The sequence below is a fragment of the Oryzias latipes genome, chromosome 19, assembly GCF_053564925.1.
Source record: "Oryzias latipes strain Hd-rR chromosome 19, Olatipes_Hd-rR_3.1".
In the NCBI taxonomy this organism is placed as follows: Eukaryota; Metazoa; Chordata; class Actinopteri; order Beloniformes; family Adrianichthyidae; genus Oryzias; species Oryzias latipes.
Genome location: NC_136255.1, coordinates 301,606 through 325,747, shown reverse-complemented (window position 1 = coordinate 325,747; position 24,142 = coordinate 301,606). Strand labels below are relative to the sequence as shown.

The window sequence follows — 24,142 nt, the reverse complement described above, 5'->3', positions numbered from 1 at the left end:
CAAACAGACAAAGAAAATGACAACAAGGTTGCCAGCAGGAATGGAACATTTCTTGGAAGTGGGGGTGGGGGTGATAGACAATTATATTCCTTATATCCTTCCGATTTTATTTTACAGATAAATTAATTTCTCAGTAAAAGCTGCGAAAAAATGTGACTCATTTTTAGATATCAACTAGATTCAAACGCAGTGCGATGGCTGGTTAACACACAGACTACTTTTTATTCTATCCTTTTTTAACCCACCCAGAACCAGGTGAGACTTCAATCACCCCCCTCTCTTGCTGTAATCCTGACTCTTTGGATTAAACCTTATTTAAATCCTTCTTTTTTTCACAATAAAGGACTTTCTCATTACCTTTTTTTCCACAACTTTCCCATTTTGATCAGCATCCTCCTCAGCTTCAAGGTCCAAACTACATGTTTTGTTCCTGCTGACCTCACTGAGGATGTGGATATGAATGTTCTTGGCTGCGTCCTCCTCTCTCACCTCCATGTTTTCCTTATTTCAGTGTGCTGTCATGCATAGATCTCTTACAGTTAATGTGTTATTTTCTTGTGTTTATTTAGTGTTTGACATCCATTTAATTAGCATAATATCTTTGTGATGATCATTTCCTGAACTCAGGTGTTCAGATGCCAACATGTTAGCAAAAAAAGCAGAAGTCTGGAGAAATGTTTGTGCTCATCTGTCTACTGCAAAATATTTTTAGTTGGCAGTGTTTCCACTTGGAGTGAAGCAGCAATACTGGCGTAATAGGTCAGGAAGTTTTCTGTTTCTGTGCATCTGTCACTCAGGTGGTTTTCCTTCTCATCAAATATTCACACTGAGCTTCACTGATGCATCGCTGAAGCAGCTGGCGACCACAGCGTTGTCCTGTGTGCTTTGGTTACATCATTAACCAGCTCATGTGCAAGAGCTTCTGAAGAATCTATTAGGGCAAGACACACTTATTTGTGTCGAATGTTGAATGTAACAATGAAGGCTTGATTTGATTGCTTCTGTTGGTCAGAGGCCTTTTAGAAACAAGAAACTTGAAAAACTGTTTTGATAAATTTTGAATCTTGGAACACATGAAAGACTACACCCAGGTGATCTAAAGGGTTTTTGAGTCATGCGGTTCATGAGAGTGTTGCGGCTTAATGACCTTCTGTGATGAAAACTGTGTTTTTGGTGTTTTTAACATGTTCTTGTAGTATTGTTCTGATGATGAGGACATTTAGAAGAAAATTAAGCTTATAATTGCACCTTTAAAAAAATTAAAGAAATTATGCTGGACGTGTTCCTCTTCCTCTTCCTCTCTTCCTCTCCCTGTTCCTCTTCATTTATTTTCATTTTCCTCGTCTGAGCTCAAAACTATACAGCTGGACAGCTTCAACATCGCTCACCATTTTTCTTCCACCGCTAATGTTAGGTTGGGGGTGTGAGGGGCTGTAAGCTAGCAGGAGAGAGTGTAAACAAAGAGCTCTCAGCCCCACCCCAGAGGTGAATTTCTGCCTCTCTGCAGAAACTATATCCTAGAAAACGACCATTTAAAAAAAAAGATTTTGCCTAAATCATAATTAAAAGACCACTTTTAAATTGATCAAAAGATGATCGGAGTGGGTCTTTTTAGACCAGAGATAAAACTTCAAAATCTATCCTCTGATGAACAGGCAGACCTGAAAGTTGGAATGTGATCCTTTTTTTTTAATTATTATTGAGAACTACTGTAAGTGATAATTGCCTCTGTCTGAACTGATTGACTGAATATCATCTGATCTTTTTCATTTAAAAATATCTTCAGTCATTTTGGACCAGCTGAAAGTTTGTAAACATCCTGATAGTAAATTACATCAGTCTATTTTAATAAATAACTGCATGGACAAAAATATCTTCATTATTTTTAGACAGGATATTCCTGATTTTAAAAATATTGCAGAGGTAAAAGAAAGAGGAAGGGTAACGCTTTCTTTTACAGTACAGTACTTACAGTGTACTTAAGTGGTATTTACATGGTACTTATTGTGTAACTACTGAGTACTTTTGGGGTCTTTACATGGTACTTTTTATGGAACTTAGTGGGTACTTGCATGGTATTTTTTTGTGTCTACTCTGTACTTACATGGTACTTGTTGTGTATTTATGTGGTACTATTTGATTCATACTTATGTGGTACATACTGGGTATTTATAATATACTTACTAGGTATTTACATGTTGTGCAAACGTGTCTTTTGTGGTAAATTAACCCTTGTGCTATCCTAGAAACTTTAAGGTTGGGAGTTGGGTCATCTAGACCCACTAGACAGTGCTCTGAACCTTTTTTCTTCAATGATTTGTGATCTTCACTGGTTTCCATGGATAACATGAAATATTTCCACCTTTATCCACCTTTGTCATGGTAGGAAGAACACGGCAATGTGAGGATCGGGTCATCTGGACCCTATAAGATGGCACAAGGGTTAAATATAGAGCCCTGGATGTATCTATAATGTTTCCAAAGAAGTCTGTCAAAAACATACATGTACAGTGAGTGACTTACATCCTTTACCTTAATGATTACTGTTTTCACAACCTTTGATCAATGATGCCGGCATGAACGGCCAGTAAGCTTTTTATTAAAACCTGCATGTTAATTGACTTTTTTTTAAATATTGTATGAATAATATATATATATATATATATATATATATATATATATATATATATATATGTATTTAAACTGATCAAACTTTATAAAGAAGCTAACGTCGTGATTTCAACATAAGTATGAACCAAATAGTACCACATAAATACACAGCTAGTACCATGTATGTACCGAGTAGACACAAAAAAAATACCATGCAAGTACCCAGTAAGTCCCATAAAAAGTACCATGTAAACACCCTGTAAGTACCCAGTAAATTCCCTAAAAGGTACCATGTAAATACCACTTAAGTACACTGTAAGTACTGTACTGTAAATGAAAGCGTTACCAGAGGAAATTGAGGAAGCTGTTTTCCTCCACGTTTTCTCTCAGTAGGTCTGGAAATTAAATAAATCAGCTCAGAATTCATACTGAGAGAAATTAACTGCTTGTGTATAAGTGTAAACAGAAATAATTTCTGCTTCAACACCAAATTGAAAGGGCAGAAAATAACAGTGAGAATATAAAATGTAAATTTTAGGGGTCCACGTTAGACATCTTCCAGAATATCTGCAGTTTTTGACTCTGTGAAGTTCCCTGTCCCCTTCAGATAAATCTAAATTCAGGTAGTTGTGGAGGTCTTTGTGCAGAACTGGATTCTTTTGCTTCGAGTCTCATCTTTCTCATGTAGCTTTAATACTGCAGCTCAGGTTATCAGCTTTGTGCAGCCTGACACCGGACACATCCACCCACATTGGTGCACATACACACCTGACACATGGACACACTCATATACACACACCCCACACACATAATCACCCACATGCACAAACACATTATCACAAACACATGACACAGGCAAACACATAGAAATGAACAGACACACATACACACATGCCTCTTGTGGTGCATTCACTGACTTTATGACTACCTGTGAACTTTTTTAGTGTGTGTTTGTAACAGCGGTTTCCGTCTTGCAGGTTCGCTGCAGCGTGCTTTCAGCTCCGCCGATCCATTTCCATCAGAGGCAGGAGTTGGAGCCAAACGACCAGGGTGTAAAATGAGGGCCCTTCCCATTCGTGGTGTAGGCGGAGCCACACCTGAATGGGCTGGTGAGAAACCAGTGCTGACGAAGAGCATCTCATGTGATGGAGCCCAGCTGAAGCTGCTAAGCCGGCTGGACCGAGGCTGCCGGAAGCTGCGGGGCATCCAGGTGAGTGTAAAGTTTGCTCTGCAGAGGCTGCAGCTTCCTGTTACCTCTTTGACCTGGGCAGGTGTATTCGTGAGTAAAAAACTGCATTTTTTAACTGATCCTTTGTCATCAAAGATTGGTCTCATGGGGGAAATCTGCAGGTGTCTTTTGTCGGTTACCAAAGATTTTGAGCCGCTGAGGGGCTCATTCCTTTAGAGCTTTAGTTTAGACTTCTGCCGTACAGATCTGTCCAAGATGGCAGTCTTAAGTTGCAGGAGGTGATGTTTTGTTTTTATCTAATATTCAGTTCCCAGCTTGTGGTTGAACGTGTGTGTTCAGGTACGTACTTGTCTTCCATGGAGCCTATTTCAGGAATGGACGGTCCTGTCAAAGGGATTTTTAATCATTACGTTTTTTTCTTGGATAAATAAATATTTCATCTGCAAATATGCCAGAGGGGGCCAGTTCTCAGTACCCGCTGAGAAGCTGAGCTTCAGCTCTTCTCTGTTCTCCCTTGTGTAAGTACAGGATTAGTGGGCGGGCTTCCTGTTGACCTCTGCTGTTGAACTTTGCAGCACCAATTTGTTTCGGCGTGTTGTTTGTTTTCAGCTGTGAGTGATTTGACCTGGCTAACTCCGCTCTTGTCAAACTTCCCAAATGACACACTCGTTTTAGAGCGCCACACTCTGGCTCGCCGATGCCCTGGGAGGGCTTGTGCCATCTCAAAATTCAAGCTTTCATGATTCAATACTTTTATTTTATAAAAACTTTTACATTAGAAAAAAAAAGTTTTCCTCATTGGTAGTTTTTTTTGTTTCTGGACTTTTAAAATGTGTCGTGAATCTGGGTCACGTTGTTGGATGGGCATCACCCAATTTCATGTATCATTTGATCCAGTCAGCACAAATATATTTGATCAAATATTTTTGATTTTACAATCCAATTATAAGTAAATTTTGTAGTATTGCACTTAAAACCTATACTGGAAAACAAAAACAAAGGTAGTGCAAACCCACCCATCCACTTATTCCAAAGAAAACAAAGAGGCATTATGCAAATACATAGATAGATAAATAAGGGTTGAATGGAATAAAAAGATGAAGAGGGCCCTGTTATTCACAGAGAAAAAGCAATTTAGACAGGGAGGACATGAGCATTAACTAAAATACAACAATTGCTGCGTTTCCATTACACACATTTTATTGAAATTGTAGTGTTTCTTGCGTTCATCATTCATTGATGTGTGACTTCCTACTATACATCTTTTTAAATTACAGCTGCTTTGTTTGCTGCTTTTGTTGAAAACCTTATGTTTGCTGATCAGATAAAGGGATTTGCAAAACATTTGGCCATTTATAGATTTGCATATTTACCTTACTAGGCACATTCTCAAAAAGTCTATTTTAAGATGAAATATGATGTTGGGTTTGAAATTAATTGACCCAAAGCACGAATCATACGGTCATTTTTGAAAAGTATTGTGCAACAAAAATCATGCAATAAAAAACAGAATTCCATTACTGAGTAAGAAATTGTCTCTTTGTGGCTCAAAGTTTAGCAACTTTCTGATCTTTTAAGAAATGTCATAAAAAATAATAAATGGAAATGCATGGACTCATTTCCACTGCCAATTCCATATATGATTAATTTGATTAAGTTCCCACATTTATTGCTTATCTCTGTTATAATGTACACTTTTGCATTTTTATTTTTTGGTCTGTTGATAATTACGCACTTTACACATCTTTTACATAGTTTCTACGCAATTTTCACATAAAAGTAATCTTATGTAATTGTGTGTTATTCGTGGCTTGCCACGACTGTTCCACGTATGTCTAACGGACTTTTCATCAATATATAACTTTTTTATCGCGTTTACGGCGCACATTTCACGTTCAAATTACATAATTGACGCAGAAATCACTAATGAATTGCATATAAACAGTGCAATAATCACGCACCGTTCGTGTTCTACGTTGATTTATGTGTTTCTTCGTACATCTCATGTGGTTTTAACCTGGTTCATTCGTAATACATCTGTGAAAATTTAACGTAAAGGCCACAACTTTTCCCACTTTTTCTATGTGTATTCACATATGACCAGTTTTTATCTGTGCATTATGTGCAAAATGTACATTGTGGCTGTGTGAGATAGCCTTGAGAGTAGTCGCGCCATATCCTTCACAGCTAACATTTTCTTCTCTCACATAAGGTTCACTGAGTCCAGGGGGCAGCCCAAACACTATCAGTTTGTCTAACTTTTTCTTGACCCTGTCTGTAATCCGACCTCTCCAACAGACCAAAGCATAGAACTTTACTGACGCATACAGTAGAAAGTCCTAAGTAGTGTCCCACTCACCAAATGACCTCGGCCTCCTCAGGAGCCCTTCTTGTAAACAACAGTAGTGTAGTGTGTCCGTCTGTCCGAATTTATTGTTGATATGAGCTTCACAGTACCTGTACTCACTCACCCTCTCGATGTCCAGTCCTTTTATGTTCACTGGTTTTACACATTTCCAGTGAGGTGTTTGCTTCTGAAGCAACACTGCCCCCAAATCACAGGTGCTTTTCCAGTACCCATAGATGGCGTGTTTCTGAGATGAATAGTCTTGCGCACACTGTGAACACACAGCATGCATTTATTCTAATGCTCACTGCCAATGTCTCTATCTTCTTTCTCTTTCGGCTTTTCCCATCAGGGGTCGCCACAGCGAATCATCCTTTTCCACCTCACTCTATCATGGACATCTTCTACCCTAACATTAGCCAACTTCATGTCCTCTGTCAAAACATCCATGTATCTCCTCTTTGGCCGTCCTCTTGCCCTCCTGCCAGGCAGCTCCATCTCCAACATCCTTCTACCAATATATCCACTATCCCTCCTCTGAACATGTCCAAACCATCTCAGTCTGGCTTCTCTGACTTTGTCGCTGACACAGGCAACATGAGCCGTCCCTCTGATGTACTCGTTCCTTATCCTGTCTAACCTGGTCACTCCTAAGGAGAACCTCAACATCTTCATCTCCGCTACCTCCATCTCAGCCTCTTGTCTCTGTCTCACTGCTACCGTCTCTAACCCATAGAGCAGAGCTGGTCTCACCACTGTCTTGTACACCTTTCCTTTGAGTCTTGCTGGCACTCTTCTGTCACACAACACTCCTGACACTTTCCTCCAACCGCTCCAACCTGCCTGCACTCGCCTCTTCACCTCTTTTCCACAATCCCCATCACACTGAACTGTTGACCCCAAGTACTTAAACTCCTGCACCTTCTTCACCTCAGTCCCCTGTAACCTAACGCTTCTACCTTGATCCCTCTCGTTCAGACACATGTATTCTGTCTTACTACGACTGACCTTCATGCCTCTTCTTTCCAGAGCAAACCTCCACCTCTCTAGCTGTTCCTCCACCTGCTCTCTACTCTCACTGCAAATTACGATGTCATCCGCAAACATCATTGTCCAGGGAGATTCCTGTCTTACCTCGTCTGTCAGCCTGTCCATCAGCATAGCAAACAAATGCAAATGCTATACTGCCAATGTCTCTATGAATAAAATAAAAATGAAGCACCAAGAGAGATCCATGACCAGTCCAATGAAATAAACAAAAAACAAAATCAGAAAAAAATTATAATATTAGATTTTACAGCTGCCTTTGGTAAAATGTGGACCAAATATAAAGTGTGAAAAAGTAAAACCCATTTCAATTCCACATCTGTGAGAGGGCAACTGCTGCCCGCTATTTTGATTGACAAATGTATATCATATTGAAAAGCTGTCTTATGTGAGACTGTCTGGTTGCAATGAATGATGCTGAATGGAATGGACTGTAGGTGTAGAGTTCATATGTCAGACTCAGACTCATCCCCTGTCACAAGCCCATATATCTTGTAAACACATCTGAGTACCCTGTTAGCACCAGTGTTAACTCAATAACACTTATGTTGTTTATTTTACTGCAGTTTCAAGGGCTTGGACACAATCCCACATAGCTCCCACAAGCTTGGTTCTTTTGCCTCTATAATATCTACAAAGCAGCAAATATTGTATGTCTCTAGCCTCTTAATGACACAGTCTGACAGTTTAGTTCAGTTTTTTGCCCTCAGTCTCACCTGTGGTTCTCCGTGGAGTGGTGCACAGCTGCCTGCACTTGATTGGTTTGTTAAAGCAGTGCTGTCCCTCTTTGAGACCTTAGTGTTGGTATGTTCTGCACTGTTCAGACGACTTTCAGCCATCATTAGACCACACTGAGGACAGTGTTGTATCTTCTGTTTGTGCTTTTTGTCATTAAATTGCAAGTACTTCATTGAGCCTCGCCTGATCTGTCTTGCCTCTGGGTCATCCTGACGTACTGTGACAGTTGATGTTGTTTTCAATTCAGCCATTCTCCCATTTTTTTGTACAAAACATTAGTCAAAACATGTTGCAGTGCTGCTCATTTTTGGTAAATAAGTCTTTAAAATTGTTAAGTGTGGCAGTGTTTCCATTTGAATGCAAAAAACTGTTGCAAATAATAACATGGCTTGTGCTTCAGACTTCAGAACTAAATCAAGAAACCTGGGTCGTTTTCTAGGACATAGTTTCTGCAGAGTGCCAGTATGTGATCAGAAATTTGCCTCTGAGTTGTGTGCCCCCTTCCTGTTCCCAAAAGGTCAGAACAGGGAGCTTATGGCTTTCTGTGCCACAAGTTTGCATGTTTTTCAAGAGTTTCTTTTTCTGCTCCTGATTCACAAAAATTTGAATACAAAAAAATACTCAGAAGTTGAATTTTAACTTAGTTTATTTAAATGTGTCCCTTCATCCTCCACTAAATATGTTAAAAAACAACAGAAATACAATTTTCATCAGAGTGGGGGGTGACCATTCAGCAAAACAAACAAAAAAACTAATTAGTGTCCATTTCCACAAACACTAATACCAGTTGAAGAGTAAAGAGCATTTACTCTGCTGCCATCTTGGTTGGACCATCTTCCCACAACTTTTATTAGTAAGATTGCTCATTTTTATTTTAAGGAATAAACTGAAACCAATTTTCTCTTAAGCAATACAAACATGCAAGGAAAAAACATTCATGGATTTTATGACCTCATGTTGCATCTTGTAAATGAAGGTTTCCTCAAAGGGGTCATTTCAGCCCAGGCCCACTGGGTCACATGACAGTTTTAAATCACAGATAATGACAAAGCTGAATCCAAGAAGGGGTGCATTACAGAAAAGAGCATGACCACAGGCAGTAGCTGAACTTTTACTCAGTTAAGTTAACCAATGATGGAATGCTAGCCCTAAAACTAAGAGGTCTGGGTTTGAATCGATTAAAAATACCTCCCTGCTTGACTTCCAGCATCACCCTGTCTATGCTGTGACTGCAGCTCACAGCTCAGTCAGGGCATGCCCCCCCAATGGGAAGGACAAGCAGAGAAAAGTATGGTGTTATGGCTACTTTCACTTTATTGCCCAGTAAATGCAAAATGCTGCTCTGTTCTTTTCATGCCGATGAAGAACCTTCCCTGAACAGAAACATTTTTATTCTATCATTAAAAGCTGTTTCAGCTTAGAAATGCAATAAATTACGCCATTATATATCCACCATTCGCACAGTTCATGGAAATGTATTGTGATTGATATTGGTAAGGGAGGACAATATTGGACTTTTGCAGATATCCCTCATTTTCTGCCTAGGAGCGACGTGTGATATGGAAGTGTTTGTTTATCCTTGTTTCACTTCGTGATGACTTTTAGTAAACAACTATTTTTCCCTAATTTTCACAGTTGTTTACAAATGAACTGTAGGTTTCTTGTCTCTGCAGTTTGTAACACCTCCACTGAATGGTAAATGGCGTATACTTGTATAGCGCTTTTCTACCTACAAGGACAAAGTGCTTTTACAGTCACACACACATTCACACACTGGTGGCCGCTCTGCTGCCAAACACAGGCGCCCGCCTACCACCAGAGGCAAGGTGGGGTTCAGTGTCTTGCCCAAGGACACTTCGACTCATGGGCGTGAAAGGTGGGAATCGAACCTGGAATATCACGATCACGGGTCGACCGCCCTACCGCTGCACCACGGCCGCCCAAGCCACTGACTGACATGTCAAAGTCTGTCGCACGTAAATTGCACATGGACCTTAGAAATTCAGATAAGTTCATGAAGTCTTGGTTAACAGCACAGTAGCCTAGTTGCCAGTTTAGCGCTTCAGACTCCCAGAGCAGGTCCAATGACAGTGGGTTCTTCTGCTCTCTGTCTCTGTAAACAAACCGTTTCCAGGCATTATAAGCAGCCAGGAGATCTGTGCATCCCAGCCAATCTGCTGATGAAAAGTACTTTCTGCAGCTCACCCTGCTGTTTACGTTTCATTAAATTCAGAGCAGGTCAGCATGTGGTGGGGGACAGAGATTCAGTATGTTGTGATTAGCCTCACTTCTTTAGGGGTTTGTACTCAACACAGTCAAGCGCCAAAATAATGATATGAAATAAAGAATTATCCACCTGAAATTTAATTTGCTTGTCACTAAAGAAGCAAACTTTGGTCATGAGGCATGAGGTCTGTGACCAAGTGATGCTTAAGAGAAGTATGTCTCCCAGAGGAACACTGCAAGGGACATCATCAAACCCTTTCTCCAAATCCACAAAGCTTTTGTGTGATGGATGGCAAACTCCCATGAATCCTTACGCATATGTGCATCTGTGTAACGGAAACAGAGCTACTGACAAGATTATGCTTTACTGTTGTCAATAAGACCTGTTTAATGTTGATTGTAAGTTATGTTTTAGGCTTTGCCTTCATGGTTTACTAAAAGCAACAGTTTTGACCCCATCCCCCAATGCTGCATGCGTAGCTGCTGATCATTTTCTCTGTTGTCTTGACAGAGCCTGGGAACAACGGGAAGATACGACTGCAAGAAAAGGCAAGCGTCACCCTCTGTTCTTTTTACTACCCCTACTGTTATTTGTTGGCAGCTGGAAAGCAGATTTCTCCAGCTGAAATGTTGGTGATTAGATTTTTTTGTTTTTTTTGTTACAAAGGTTAGTTTTCAGAGATGAGTGTTTGTCTAACTTCATGCTTCAAATCTGAACTGCTGCTGCTTGGAATTAAAAAGGGTAGTAATATAATATCTTACACTAGTCCTCAAGAAAAAGAAAAGCATTCCAACAATGGAGTTTCAGCATTTCTTTGTGTGCGTGGTGTTTTTGACAGGGCACGCTGCAGAGCAGGAGCTTTTTCATAACAACACTTTATGTCACTGGCTTTATTGAGCTGAGATACTCAGAGACGGCGAGTAAACTCTCTAAAGCATATGCTGCCACACAGCAAATGCTGCCACGTTTAGGAGCCCAAGGTAGCTATTACGAACAATGGCCTCTGGCTACTGGTTTCCATGGCAACAGAGAACAAAAAATGAAAAAAAAGGTCTGCAAGATGAACATTGAGCTCTTTTGAGGATGTTCAGCAGCTCACATCTGGCTATTGCAGCCAACAGACTCTGCCAGCGGAAACAGTATTTTTTTAAAGTGGGAGCTGAAATCAATCAGCTAGAGGGAGCTTTTGTCTGTTTCATGCTGTCTTCTGCTCTGAGATTGAGCATTATTGTCATTTAACTTCTCCCTGCTCAGCCTATTTACCCCTCAGTGTTTTAAATCTAAGAAACATTCCCATCATGTTTCATTTTGTCAGTTTTGTCAAACATGTTGTTGTATTTACGGTTTATGCACAAAAAACTTGGAAATCTACAGCACATTTGGGTTTGTGTAGATGCAATTTGAAAAGATGAGGTCAGGTGACATGACCCACCTTCTAAAGCAGCAAAGCAGTGTGTGTAAACCAGAGGTGGGTAAACTTTTCAACTCCTGGGCCACAAAGGGTTTTAAAATTTGACAGCAGGGCCGAATCAAGAGCAGATCAGTAACGTGTTCTGGTAATCCACCTAACAAGAGAAATTAATACCATGGGATCTGGAGCAAAAACATGCTTTAATTCTGATTAAAAATAAATACATATATTTACATGTTTTTATTTCAATGCTGTGGCTTTTCTTGCACCAATGGTTTGATGTTCCTCAGGTGAAAACACATAAAGAAATGTTGCGTTTATGTTGGAATGATCGGAAAAATGACACACCTGAACGTTAAAAAAACAACAAATCTTTCAAAAACCACATGAATGCAGAAAAACTTTCTGCTATACAAAGGTAAATGTATTTGTAGTTCACCCTTCTATGGGGACACACCAGAAAATACATTAATGATTAATGATTATAATTTTTTCCAGTTTGGGGGGTCAGATTAAGGAGTTTGACGGGCCATATACCCGCACTGACTTTTGTAAATAATTGCTGCAATTCACAGACTTGTTTTCTACTATGCTGGTAGTGGATCATAGTCCACTTGTTTTTACCTTTAATATTCCATCTATGACATCCAGCAGCTTTACAGTTTAAATGTTTTTCTCTTTCATTTAACTCTCCACTTGTTCCCAACCAGATTGGTACCGGCCGACCATTTTATGACATTGTACATATTTAATTTATTCAAATAACTTCATTTTCCTTTGATGAAAAACACAATGATTTGAAAGATCTCACTTAGACACAGGACTGTGTCTAAGTTTCCAACATGATAGATATTTGAGTCTACAAAATGGAAGTTTAGTTTTGATTCTGAGGTCTTGAGTAAGTGCAGCTGTTCAAGCCAACAGAACATTTTAAGCTATATCAGAAACAAAAGGTTGTTGTGGTACAGAGGTAGAGCGGCTGACCTCTGAATGGAAAACCGCAGGTTTGTTTCCCATCTTGCCAGGCTATGAATCAAAGTTCCCCTTTGGTCTTGGTGGTTAGAGGTTGGCACCTCATATAGTAGTGGAGCCTCCATCAGTGTGTGAATGTGTGTGCTGATGGGACTATGACTGTAAGGGCCAGTTTATACTCAAAAGCGATTTGTAATCCCTCTGGTCGCACTGGTCTCAGGGCCATCAGAGTGGAATGTGCCCAATTCCTAGGAAATGCGACACCTGCTGATGACATCTACGCGACTAGAATTCCACACTTGTAGTGCAATTGCATGCAACAGATTCAATAGAAAATAAGAAAAAAAAATTATATTGCAGACCCAAAATGGGTGATTTCTCAAAATTTCAATTTGTTTTTGCCAGTCCACAATGCAGTCTACCAACGCAACTCTTTAAAACATTAAACATGGTACAATCCACTGGCTGCTTTAACCTGAATTTATTTTGAGTGATTACGGTGACAGAGCAAACGTCCAGAAAAGTGTCTTTTTAACACTGCAGATGATAAAAACTTAATTGACGATGTTAGGTAACACCTAACGTCACACAGAGACACAGAGAAAGAGAGCGGGCAACTAAATGGAAAATAAAACAAGTTACTGTAAAGATATATCGTATACCTCATATTTTGCACTAGAAAATGCAATTTACCCCATTTTTTTCTTCTAATTATATTTATTTATTTGCCTCTGCATTTCCTTGCTCTGTTTGGTGGATAGGGTTAACCCTAACCCTAACCCTTGTACCATGACAAAGGTGAATAAAGGTGGAAAGATTTCATGTAATACATGGACACCAGTGAAGATCACAAATCATTGAAGAAAAAAGGTTCAGAGCACTGTCTAGGGCAGGGGTCTCAAACCCGTGGGCTATTTGCGGCCCCCGCCTTCATGTGAAAGTTTAATGTTAATGCGGTCCGCCAGTCTGTATGATTGAGACTTTTTCTTTTCTTTCGTGCGCGGAGCTGACCAACCAATGGGGTATATGACTCTTGGGGGCGTGACATTGATCGGGCTTGAAAGCAGGGGAACATTTAAGGCAGGAAACCTGACAGCCCCCTCCCCGGACCACATTGAGGAGTTCCTTACTTTCCTTTTTGGAACGTATTTATTCGCTTGTAATTTTCTAAATACATGCAGTCAGTGCTGAACTTTTCTCCGAGCCGCACAGACCCGGAGGAGGGTTACGGTTATGGTTACGGTTAGGTGCGCGGCGGCGTATCAACCCAACCCAAACCAAACGGTTCTCTCCGCTCCCGCAGGAGATGGGTTGCTGAGGAGAATAAATGTCCCACACCTACATGCGTGGCAGCTAACTTTAGTCTTAGACACACTGAAAATACGTGGGGTAAATGCAACGATAGACGTGTTTGAGATGAACCAGCGCCTCGCCTGGATCGTTACGGAGACCAGACGGGGGGGGGATGACGCTGCAGCGAGACTGAAGGAGAACAGGAAGTTGGAGTTGTCCTTAACTTTCAATTTAGTTTTAATCTAACTCTCCCCCTCAGTACGATCTGTGATATTTCTTTTATATTTATTTCAATGTTTTTTAATGTATGTAGTCTTTTTTAATCAATATGTATTTTAAATTATTTTAATTGATCACTCAACTACAAAAACCCATCAGGACACATGTCCCATAATGCATTGTTTTGTAGTCAATTGGCGGCTTGCAGTCAGTGCAGTAATACATTTCCATTTTTCCATTTTTTATTACATTTCCAGCTGCATTTGCTCAGGTTGGGGTCTTGCTCTCGCCCCTTTCTGGTGATATTTTTGTGATGATTGACAGGTGATGTTTGAGCAAAAGCAAAAATATACGTCTCACATCAGGTGATCTGCGTAGCGTTTCATCCACCTGGGTGATCTCAAACACACTTATTGTGCATCTTGGCTGCACCTTTTTGGTGTCGCCAACATGAATGTCCATCCGTTTTTTTTAAAAATATAGGAGTGGCTGACCGGCTGCTCTACAATAACTAGTGACCGGGGTTCAAATGTGCAAAAGTCATAAAAAAGAAAATCCAAAAATAGTTATTGAATTTTGTTTCTCCTTTACTGATTTGTGGTTTAAAGAGTAAACTTAAAAAAAGAAATTCAACACAGACTCAAAATTGAGAGCACATCCTCTCTGACTTTTCCACCCTAAATTTCAATAAGTCCAAGTCCAGATTTCCTGACAATCATCTTCATCCACACTGAGGGTCTCAGCTGTTTGGGAGGAAGTGCTGCCAAGTGTCCATCAGTGAGAAGAACCATTGATGGAGGTTACAGATCATTGAAGGTTATAACTATTAAACACAGATTTGTGTTCAATAGTTATAATTCAACAGTGTTAACTGAACTGTGTTAATACGGACGTTTAAATTAGAAAACATCACATATAGAAGACTAAATAAACAGAAATGTATTACTGATTTATTTACTTACTGATTTTTTTGTTTACGTATTTAATTTGAATGAGAGTTTTATGAGTACATTTTGTAAAGAAAACAGTTAATATTAGAGTATAGTTACTAGTATAGTACATGTTACATAAAAATGTATTGGCTCTCAGACACTCACTAGTTGCGTGCGTGTGTGTGTGCGTTGAAGTTGCGGCCCTCCCTCAGCTAGACCCTGCTTTCAGTGGCCCCCAGGTAAATTGAGTTTGAGACCCCTGGTCTAGTGGGCCTAGATGACCCCGCTCCCAATGTTAAAGTGCCTAGGATAGCACAAGGGTTAAAAAAAAGCATGCAAAACTTTACAAAAACAAACAAGTAAACAAGAATGAATGTCAAATCTATTCACATTTTAGTTTCCTAAAGTTCAGCTCACTGTTGTTTTTCCACATCCAAATAATCCAAAGGAAACATTACTAGAACATTCTAGACACTGGATGGTCACACGACTTTTCTAAATTTAAAGTGTTTCCACACATTGTACTAGAATGATGGACTGATCCAACACACATCTTTGTTGTCAGCTGTGATGCACTTGGTCATTTTTACGTTATAGTAAAATAAGCCTAATGTGTCTCAATCCAAATAATTTTTTCCAATTTCAATTTGATTATCAATTTATCAAATTTTGCAACGATTTCTTAAAGGTATTGGCCGATTTGATTCTGCCTCAGACAAATCGATCTGATTCAAATCTAGGATTACAAATTGATTCATAGATTAATTATTACACCCCAAAAATATACATATTTACCATAATCATTTAGAACATCTTAACTTGATGCTTAAAACTTGGGAGTGATGCAGAAATATTTGCAATATTTCTTCATTAAACTTTTTTAGTTTGTCTGAAACTGCTGACCCAGGGCTCTGACCATGTTGGAGCCCAGCTTTAAGGACTCAGATTACTGATTACACTAGGGCTTATGAGTACTGAATTAAGCACAAGGTACTGCAGAACAGCCCAAATCAGACGCCCTCTGTGCTGTACATATTGAAAGGGTGCAGATTGCTGTTGTTTGTCTTTAGACAGCATTTGCGTAAATTTAGAAGCAGATTTTTCTGTAGTCTGTTTTGTGGAATCTGATAATTGATAGTACAGGTTCTTTTCCATTTTACAGATTAAGTCATTCAAGTCCTTTTACAATGACACTGCTTCCTCTCATGATGTTCCTCCTTCTCTTTACCTGTTGCTTTGACTGGGAACCATGGAAACAGAGCTGGGAGCCAATGAGCAGCAGCCCCCACTGGCTGCAGTTTATCTGCTTAGGAGAGTCTCATTTTAAAAACTCCATTTCTTGTTGTCTTGTTCTTTTCTTCACACAGACGTAGAAGAAACTTCCAGATTTCGGCCCTTTCGACTAACATTTACACCAGACAGTAATGATGATAATCGTCCAGCATCTTGTTGCTTAATGATTGAACCCACCACCACCACCACCTCTGTAATCATCCTCCAGATCTCCTTAACTCCCATTTTGCCCCCTTTCTTCTGTGCCCTTACCCCCTGTCTCCAACATCCCTCCTTCCTTTCCTCTTCTTTTTTCCGTCCGGTCCACTGAAAAAAAGGAGACAATTGTAATCAATATAAATAAAGTTTAGTCTAAATTACAAAATACATACAAAAACACACCTAGTGTGTCTGAAGATTCATAACCCCTGTTGTAACAGTAAAATATGTTCAACACAAGAGGCCTTCAGCACCTATCTGTCTGCTCAGCTGTTGGACAGGACAAGTCCAGATTTCCAGTTGAAATGTGTCTGATTGCTGTTTTGCTGGAATATTTTACTGTGGTTACTGAAATGCTGAACTATCAGCTGAAGAAATTGTAAATGCCAAATATGGTGTGAAATGCTGAAAAGGAAAAGCAAAAGTTGCAAAAGACCCACAACTTCCTGAGTGCAGTCATGCCGGAGCTGTTGTCACAGAGTCAAGATAAGAAGATTATAACAGACCAGGTTCCCGTCCTTCAACTGGCTGTTGTAGCATCTGATAAATGAAAGCAGATTTATTTTATTCTGAGTTTGTCAGGTGGGTCTGTTCTTAGGCTGGGCTAGATCCTCCGCCCTGTTCTTTAACACTAGGGGCTCTTCCTGTGGTCCTTCTGACTCTGGTCTGGGTGCCTGGTGTTGGGTTTCCTGTTGAGCGGACTCTTTCCAGGGGCCCTGGCTGCCTCTATGGCTTCGCCTTCTGCTGTGGGTTTGGTGTCATGGTGACTGAGAGCTCTCCCTCTTTAATTTTACTCTCTACATAACATTATTGTCCCCAGTAGTAAAAAGTCATTTGTCTGAGAACAGGTGCTTGGTCCTTTTCACACAAACAGGAGATTTGTATGCGTGCAAGCCATTGGCTTGACACGTGTTTGTATGCATATATGTACGTGTGCATAAGTAGAGCTATCTACTGCATGAAGTTTTTTGCAGTCGAAAGGTATGTCTGTAATATTTGAGTGTAATCTGCCTTTTTGGGACAGGTTTGCCCATTTTTGCCCACAGACAGCCTGTATCTGCCCCTAACGGCAGTTGTGACTGAGGCCTTACATGCAGCCGGCTGCTGTCTGTGACCCTCCATGGCCCAGAAAACTCAAAAACTAACAGCCCCTGTGCTTGTGAACTCCTGTACAGGTGTAGCTCAGGCTTTAGTGTTTGTCTGATTTACTCCCACAGGTACGAGATCCTCCAAGAACACTGATATTTACATAAGTGTTGTGTTATTTTCTTCTATTCTTTTATAACATTTTCAAAGGATTGTTAGTATTGTCTTTAGAATTCTGACATATATTATCATATAAATCATCAATAATGCTTCTTTCTTGTTAAATGTTCATATCACAGAGAGGAAAACTAAGTGCTCGTTTTCAAGTGTTTGCGCAACGGTTTAGAGTAAGAAAAGACAAAACCCTGCAACTTTAAACAAAAATGTCTTTTCAAAAAACATTTTACAGTGAAGATAATACTTCTATTTCTGTGAGCTTCCTGAGCTTCTGTATTAGAGTTTGTCTCACAAACCTGTAAACAAACTGCATCTTGAATTGTGTTTCTGATTGAAAAAAGGTGAATTTTTCCTTGAATGCTGAATTACAAATTGGATCAATGTGTATCTCCATCACGACCAAAGTTTAGTCCAGCCAAAAACTCTGTCTTCTCTGGAGTTCTCTTAGATTTCAAACATAGCTGTTTTACAACAAAATAAAATCCTTTTTACCCAGACCCCTCTGAGTTATTGCTGCTATCAGCGGATTTTTGTTGTTGTTGGCAGCTGGCACACAGCATCCCCTGCTGGTTACATAATGGATTCCTGAAATGGTGATGCAACAGACACCTTTCCATGCCTGTTTCACAGAAAAACCTTCTGCTGCTTAAACCTGACAATTCTTGTCGTTTTGGAATTGAACATTTTGAGATCTGGATGGAATCTGAGTCGTGTTTCTTCTTTTCTTTTTCCTGTCGTGGCTGCGGCACTCCTCCTCCAAATCCCCTGTCTCTTTTGTTCATGATCTTTTCAGAGGCTGTGGCTGCAGCTCCTCCTCCATGGGTGCTTGTGGTCGTTTTTCTCTAACGTTCTTCCCTCCCTCTTGCCCTGTAAAAAAATGCGTGTGCTCGCTTGTTTGCATGCCGATGCGCTTAGGGGTGGACAGGTGTCTCCAGCACTCAGCCGCAGTTCCAGACTTACCCAAGACTGAAAATCTGAGCTGTGGGGCCATAAAGAGCCCCCCTACCTCTGCTTCAGAGGACGATGCAGAGCTGCACAGAGCCAGCAGCCAGGAGGCTGGAGGCAGACACACAGAGCGCTGCAGAGAAGCTGCTGATGCTGGAACACTGCTGGTGTTGAGCAGCTTCTGCCTCTCAGAGGATCAGAGCAGCCTTCAGATTCCCGTCTGAGCTGACAGGTGCCTGAAAGTTTATTAGTGGCTTCTACGGCAGAATCCTGTCTTAGTTAAGTTGATGCCCTCCAGATGTTCAGTCATTATTGAAATTACATTTTTGTTAGGTTGAGTTTTCAAAGAAATCTTGACAGATTTCTTTTTCATCGAAAATGTTGGTGTCTGAGAATTTTTCTGAAACCCCGTCTTTTCCGGACTTGATGGTTTCTAACGACGACTGCTCTCTTCCACACCAGGACAAACAGTAAGATCTCCAGACTTGCTCAGAGGTGGAATCGGACTCCAACACCAGATGATCTGATCAGACACCTGAAGCCCCTGGACAACACAGGAACCCCCCAATCTTCGCTCAATCTGGACAGGTGAGGACCCGCATCTGTTGGGATTCAATTACAAATACGTCTGATGCCATCTTAGACACAGCAAAGAAAGAGAGGAGCCAGCAAACAGTTTATCAGGTGTCAGAAAAGTACTCACTTTTTTTCTTCTTTTTGACAAAGATAATCATGTGATCTAAGCGGTTTGACTTAATACAAGAAGGTAGTGGTTTCGACAGAAAGTTACATTTCCAAAAAATGGGCAAAGGATCATGTCATGATTATTTTATTTTACTTTCCTTGGCTTTGGTGACAACTTCTATATTTGCATAAATATTAACAAAAAAAAACAACTAACAGCCTGGTTACAAAGTAATTTAAATTAAAGTGAACAACACTAGTTGCTCGTGGCAAAATGCCACACTGACAACCTTAAGTCTTTCGCCATTTGTTTTTCGGACATTTTTCTAAAGAATTGAGCTGTAAACCCCGCATAACCATGTGAGGCATGTCCTATCAAAGGTGGAATTTTCTTTTAGAGTTGACCTGCAGCTTACAGAGGCGAAGCAATTTGGCAAAAAAATGTGACATCACAGGTTTTTAAAATATTTTTCAAAAATTCAAACTTTTAGGCCTAGTTTTCAGTTAAGACTGATAAAAAGTTGTTTGGAGATTCTAACTTTTTGGAACAAAGATGTTTTTATAAACCATGTTATCAGATTTGGTTTAAAGTTCCACTTCAAACATGTTTTGATCTTTTTTAAAAGTGTCTCCAGTGGTCTTTTAATTATGATTAGGCCATTTATCATCAAAAAAATAAAATTAAAAAAAACCTGTGACATTTTCTAACACAAAATATCTGCAGACCGGCAGGAGTTCATCAGGAATTTGCCTGAGATGTGGGCGGGACTGTTGGTGCAGAAGTAAGCCTCCACTGATATCCCATCATCCCTTTGTCTACACTCTCTCCTGCTAGATAACAGCCCCTCACAACCCCCAGCTAACAAAATGTCGAGTAATATTGTAGTCATCCAGTCGTACAGTTTAGATCCAGATTCCAGCTCAGACGAGGAAAACAAAGACGTACATGGATCTATTTGTCTGCAGGTGGATCATCAGAACGGAGCAGAGCAGGGAGAACCCATTTTCCATCACAAAAGAGTTTTTCATTTGCTCCTGATTCGTCCTGAATCAGGAATAAACTAGAAAAAAATTGGGAAAAAAAACACCTCAGAAATGCAGTTTTAATCTTATATTCTTTTATTTACACACACTCCTCCAAGAAAGAAACGCAACAAGATGTTAACACTGACAACACAATTTTTATTGGAATGGGTCTTTAAGAACATTTTGCAACATCATTTTTTTTGAGAAATAATATGCATATACATGGGTCGTTGCTGGATATGAGTCATATATGACTCATATCTTTTTGCTTATATTGGTAGTTTAAGATATAAAAAGCCCACTTTTTAAATATTATTTTGCACATGTATAACATTTCTGGCAGATTTTCCCTTTTTTTTTCTTCAAATGAAGATTTTGTCACGACTTTTTTTCCCCACCAAGACTTTGTACTGTGTACTGGTATTTCACATTTAAACAGGGCGCCAAGATACACGTTTTCAAAGAGTACAAAACAAAGATAATTATATTTTGTGCTTTGTGGTTGAGATTGAGATCACATAAGATTATACCAAATACTGGAGGAATTACAGGTTTGGAGAACATTTGAAAATACTGTAAATACTGACTGCCAAAAGCAACTTCATTTTACACAGGACCAAAACATGAGATGGTTTATGTTGATTGTTTACATCGATCGCAAATGGCATTAATATTTGTAATGAACTTTGTTCGTTTTGCTTTAGACCAGTGGAGTCTTTGTACAATTTTAAATGGACTAATCATGTGACGTGATCAAATTGAGGAAGAGTATATTCTGTCTAAAGCTTTTTCCCATATCTCCTCAGTGATATTTAAACTCAAGTCCTCTTGTCATTGTTTTTTTTTAATTTTGTTTCTTTCACTTTTTCATAAGCACAAAATACGTTTGTCGTTGTTCAAGCAAAGACAAATTTCACACTTCTCACAATAGACATGCGAGAACTGATGGCCAGTGTATATAGCTTGCATCTCTGTTGGGTTTCTGTTAGGACGATGATAAGGACACCTGCCTCTGTCTAAGGCTAGGGGAACCAACCACAAAGGGGCCATAACACATGAGAAATATATAGACACCAAAGAATAAGGAACACAGTTTAAAAAAAAAGAGCAAATGATGTGCCCTGTAAAGCAAAATGAAATAACTGGTGTGCTGGTTCAAGACAAACAGACAAAATAAAGGGGCTGGAACCTTGGCCAAACATAAAATAAGTCAGGTGACCCAGCCACATCGACCATCAGAGTCAGCTTCTCCTTGCTAAGGCTGCCTAATTAAATCCAACCTAATCAAAAGAAATAAAGCCCACAAATCAAGAATAACGAGATCTAATCCAAAACTAAAAAAACAAAACCCAGCAGTATGAGACTGCTGAGGACAAAAGACAAAAAAGTAGAAAATCCAATGTACAAACACATGCCTAACTGTTCCTCTCCCTTCTGCTCTGCTCTTTCTGCCTCTGGTTCTTCTGCTTCTTCTTCTTTGTAGTATTTTTTTATGCGGTGGGAGATAAACTAGTTGTTGCATATACTGCCACTACCTGGTCTAGAGTGTGGAACAGGAGTTCTACCTTTATTGCGCCACGGACCGGTTTGAGATCTGGCAAAATTCTCACGGATCGGTATGTTACATGTATGTTATATGTGGCGGACACACGCTGCAGCAACGCTGCAATAAAGGCAGAGACACGCGATAGACGGACTCTGTGCTTTTATTTTGACACGCTGAATATTGTACATGGCACAGGTGTCATCATCCTCTCCCCTTCCCACACTCATGGTGCTAAAAAGAAGTAAACATAACAGGAAGAAATAACTAAGGCTGAAACAACAGAACTGCCAGATGAAAGGACCCGTAGGCAAAAAGAAACACCCGTGTTCAACCGGATTCTGACCAAAGCAGGCAAAGGGGATTGATTGAATTCCCTGTGATGCCAGCTCCCACAGTAACCCATGCAGCCTGAGGAACTCTGACAGCAGACCAGACGTGCACGTGACCGACACTACAGTACAACAAGATAATATGACCTGTATGAAAACTGTAGTATTTTCTAAACATAACAATAAACAGGAATTATGACATGGGCAACGTCCTCTCTGCCCGCGATACTCTGTGGTCGCTAATCACTATGGTAACGTTTAAACATGCCTTCAAAATAAGTGCATGGAAAATCCGACTCACCACAATGCTGAATGGTTGGAGGGAATCTCCCGTTGGGATGAATCCGTATTTTAAGAAGGACTCCTGATACTGTCTATCAAATGTAGCTTTCTTTTTTATGTCTCCTGGCTGGACCTTTTCCACTTGGCAAAGAAACTTTCCAGACGTTTGTTTTTCTTCATTTTGCTAATTCCTGGGTTTTATTTTTAGCGGTATCCTATCACGTGACCGAGAAGAGTGAATTGGCCTGCGTCAAGAGTGACATAGACGGATGGAACAGAGAATCGGGCAATTTTTCAAAATAAAACATTTTTCAGATTCCGAAATAAATAAAACAGAAGTCATGCAAGTTATTTTATTTTTTCTGTGTGGCCCGGTACCAAATGACCCACGGACCAGTACCGGTCTGTGGACCGGGGGTTGGGGACCACTGCTATGAACTACCCATATACCATTTTCTTTTTTTTTTTTTTTTTTTTTTTTTTTTTTTTTCAACTTGTCCTGTCCAACAGCTAGGCAAACAGATGAGAGCTGAGGGCCTCTTGTGTTGGACATATTTTATTTTAACAAGAGGGGTTATTCATCTTCAGACAAACCAAATGTATGTCTGAATAAACCCCTTTTGTAATTGAGGCCAAACTTTATTAATTTCAATCATGTTTGAAAATCTTTGGTGTTGGACCGGACGGAAAAGGAAAGAAGGGAAGAAGAGAAAGGGACGTTAGAGAGAGGGGGGGTAGGAGGGTGATAATAGGAGGGGAAGGGGGGTAAGACCATGAAGCAGCATAGAGCAGACAGGTTTACTGGTTGTTTATCGTTACGGTACGGTTCAAATGTAGTACAAAAAGGGCGGGGCCTGTTCACACACACTCAAATATTATCAACACACCTGCTAGCCGCAAAAATGTCCACATGTCAACATGCACACAAAACAGATAGTGTTCACGAACGCATACCTATGCCTTTAAATCAACTAGTGTGAAATCTTTCATTCATTCAATCATGCAAACTATTAGTGCAAAGGTGAGCTAACACCTGTGCTCAGGTGAGTGTTTATGTTCTTCTAAAATGGATGGTGGAATGTGAAAAGAAGGAGGAGGAGCGCCCAGCCACCCCCACACCCATACCCCCGCCGCAGCAGCAGCGGCAGCCGGAATTCCCCCAACGCCACACGGGAACAGGCAGGGAACAACCGCCCCCCGGGCGACCAAGACCGCCACCCAGGCCAGGGCCAGCAGGACCGCCGCGAGGCCCCCAGAGCCAGAGAGCAGGGAGGCGCAGAGGGAAAGAGAGCGCCGCCCCAGCCCAGCCAGGAAAGCAGCCCCCCGCCGCGCCGGAAGAGCCCAACGCAGGGCCCCACCGGAGAGGGACGCCCACAGCCCCAGACGAGCACCCCACCACCACCCAGGAGTTCCGGGAATCCCCCCGCCCCGACCCCAGGTACGAGCCAGGACCCCCCAAGGGAGACCCGCTCCGCACTCCAGGCAGCCACCCACCCGGCCCACGGTTGATCCAGGTAGGAGCAAGGCAGGGGCCCGCCGCCCCCGCCCAGGAGGGGGGAACCCCGGGGAAAAAAGGGCGGCCCACAAGGGA

General features: G+C 40.7%; 1 protein-coding gene across 5 annotated transcripts in view; it reads left to right on the top strand.

Annotated features, from left to right (window-relative positions):
* Window positions 1-24,142, top strand: part of ankfn1a (ankyrin repeat and fibronectin type III domain containing 1a) — a 100,435-nt gene that overhangs the window by 9,751 nt on the left and 66,542 nt on the right. For 2 of the 5 annotated variants that reach the window (XM_023949534.2, XM_023949535.2), the window contains exons 1-2: window positions 18,296-18,916; window positions 19,147-19,272. Coding sequence is in view for 1 of the 5 variants with exons in the window: in XM_078937675.1 (XP_078793801.1) it covers window positions 3,588-3,820; window positions 10,669-10,706; window positions 19,147-19,272 (397 nt within the window). In the remaining 4 variants the exon portion in view is untranslated. Of the gene's footprint in view, window positions 1-3,587; window positions 3,821-10,668; window positions 10,707-18,295; window positions 18,963-19,146; window positions 19,273-24,142 lie in introns of those variants that run through there. The other 3 variants (XM_078937677.1, XM_078937678.1, XM_078937675.1) reach the window with 2 other exon arrangements.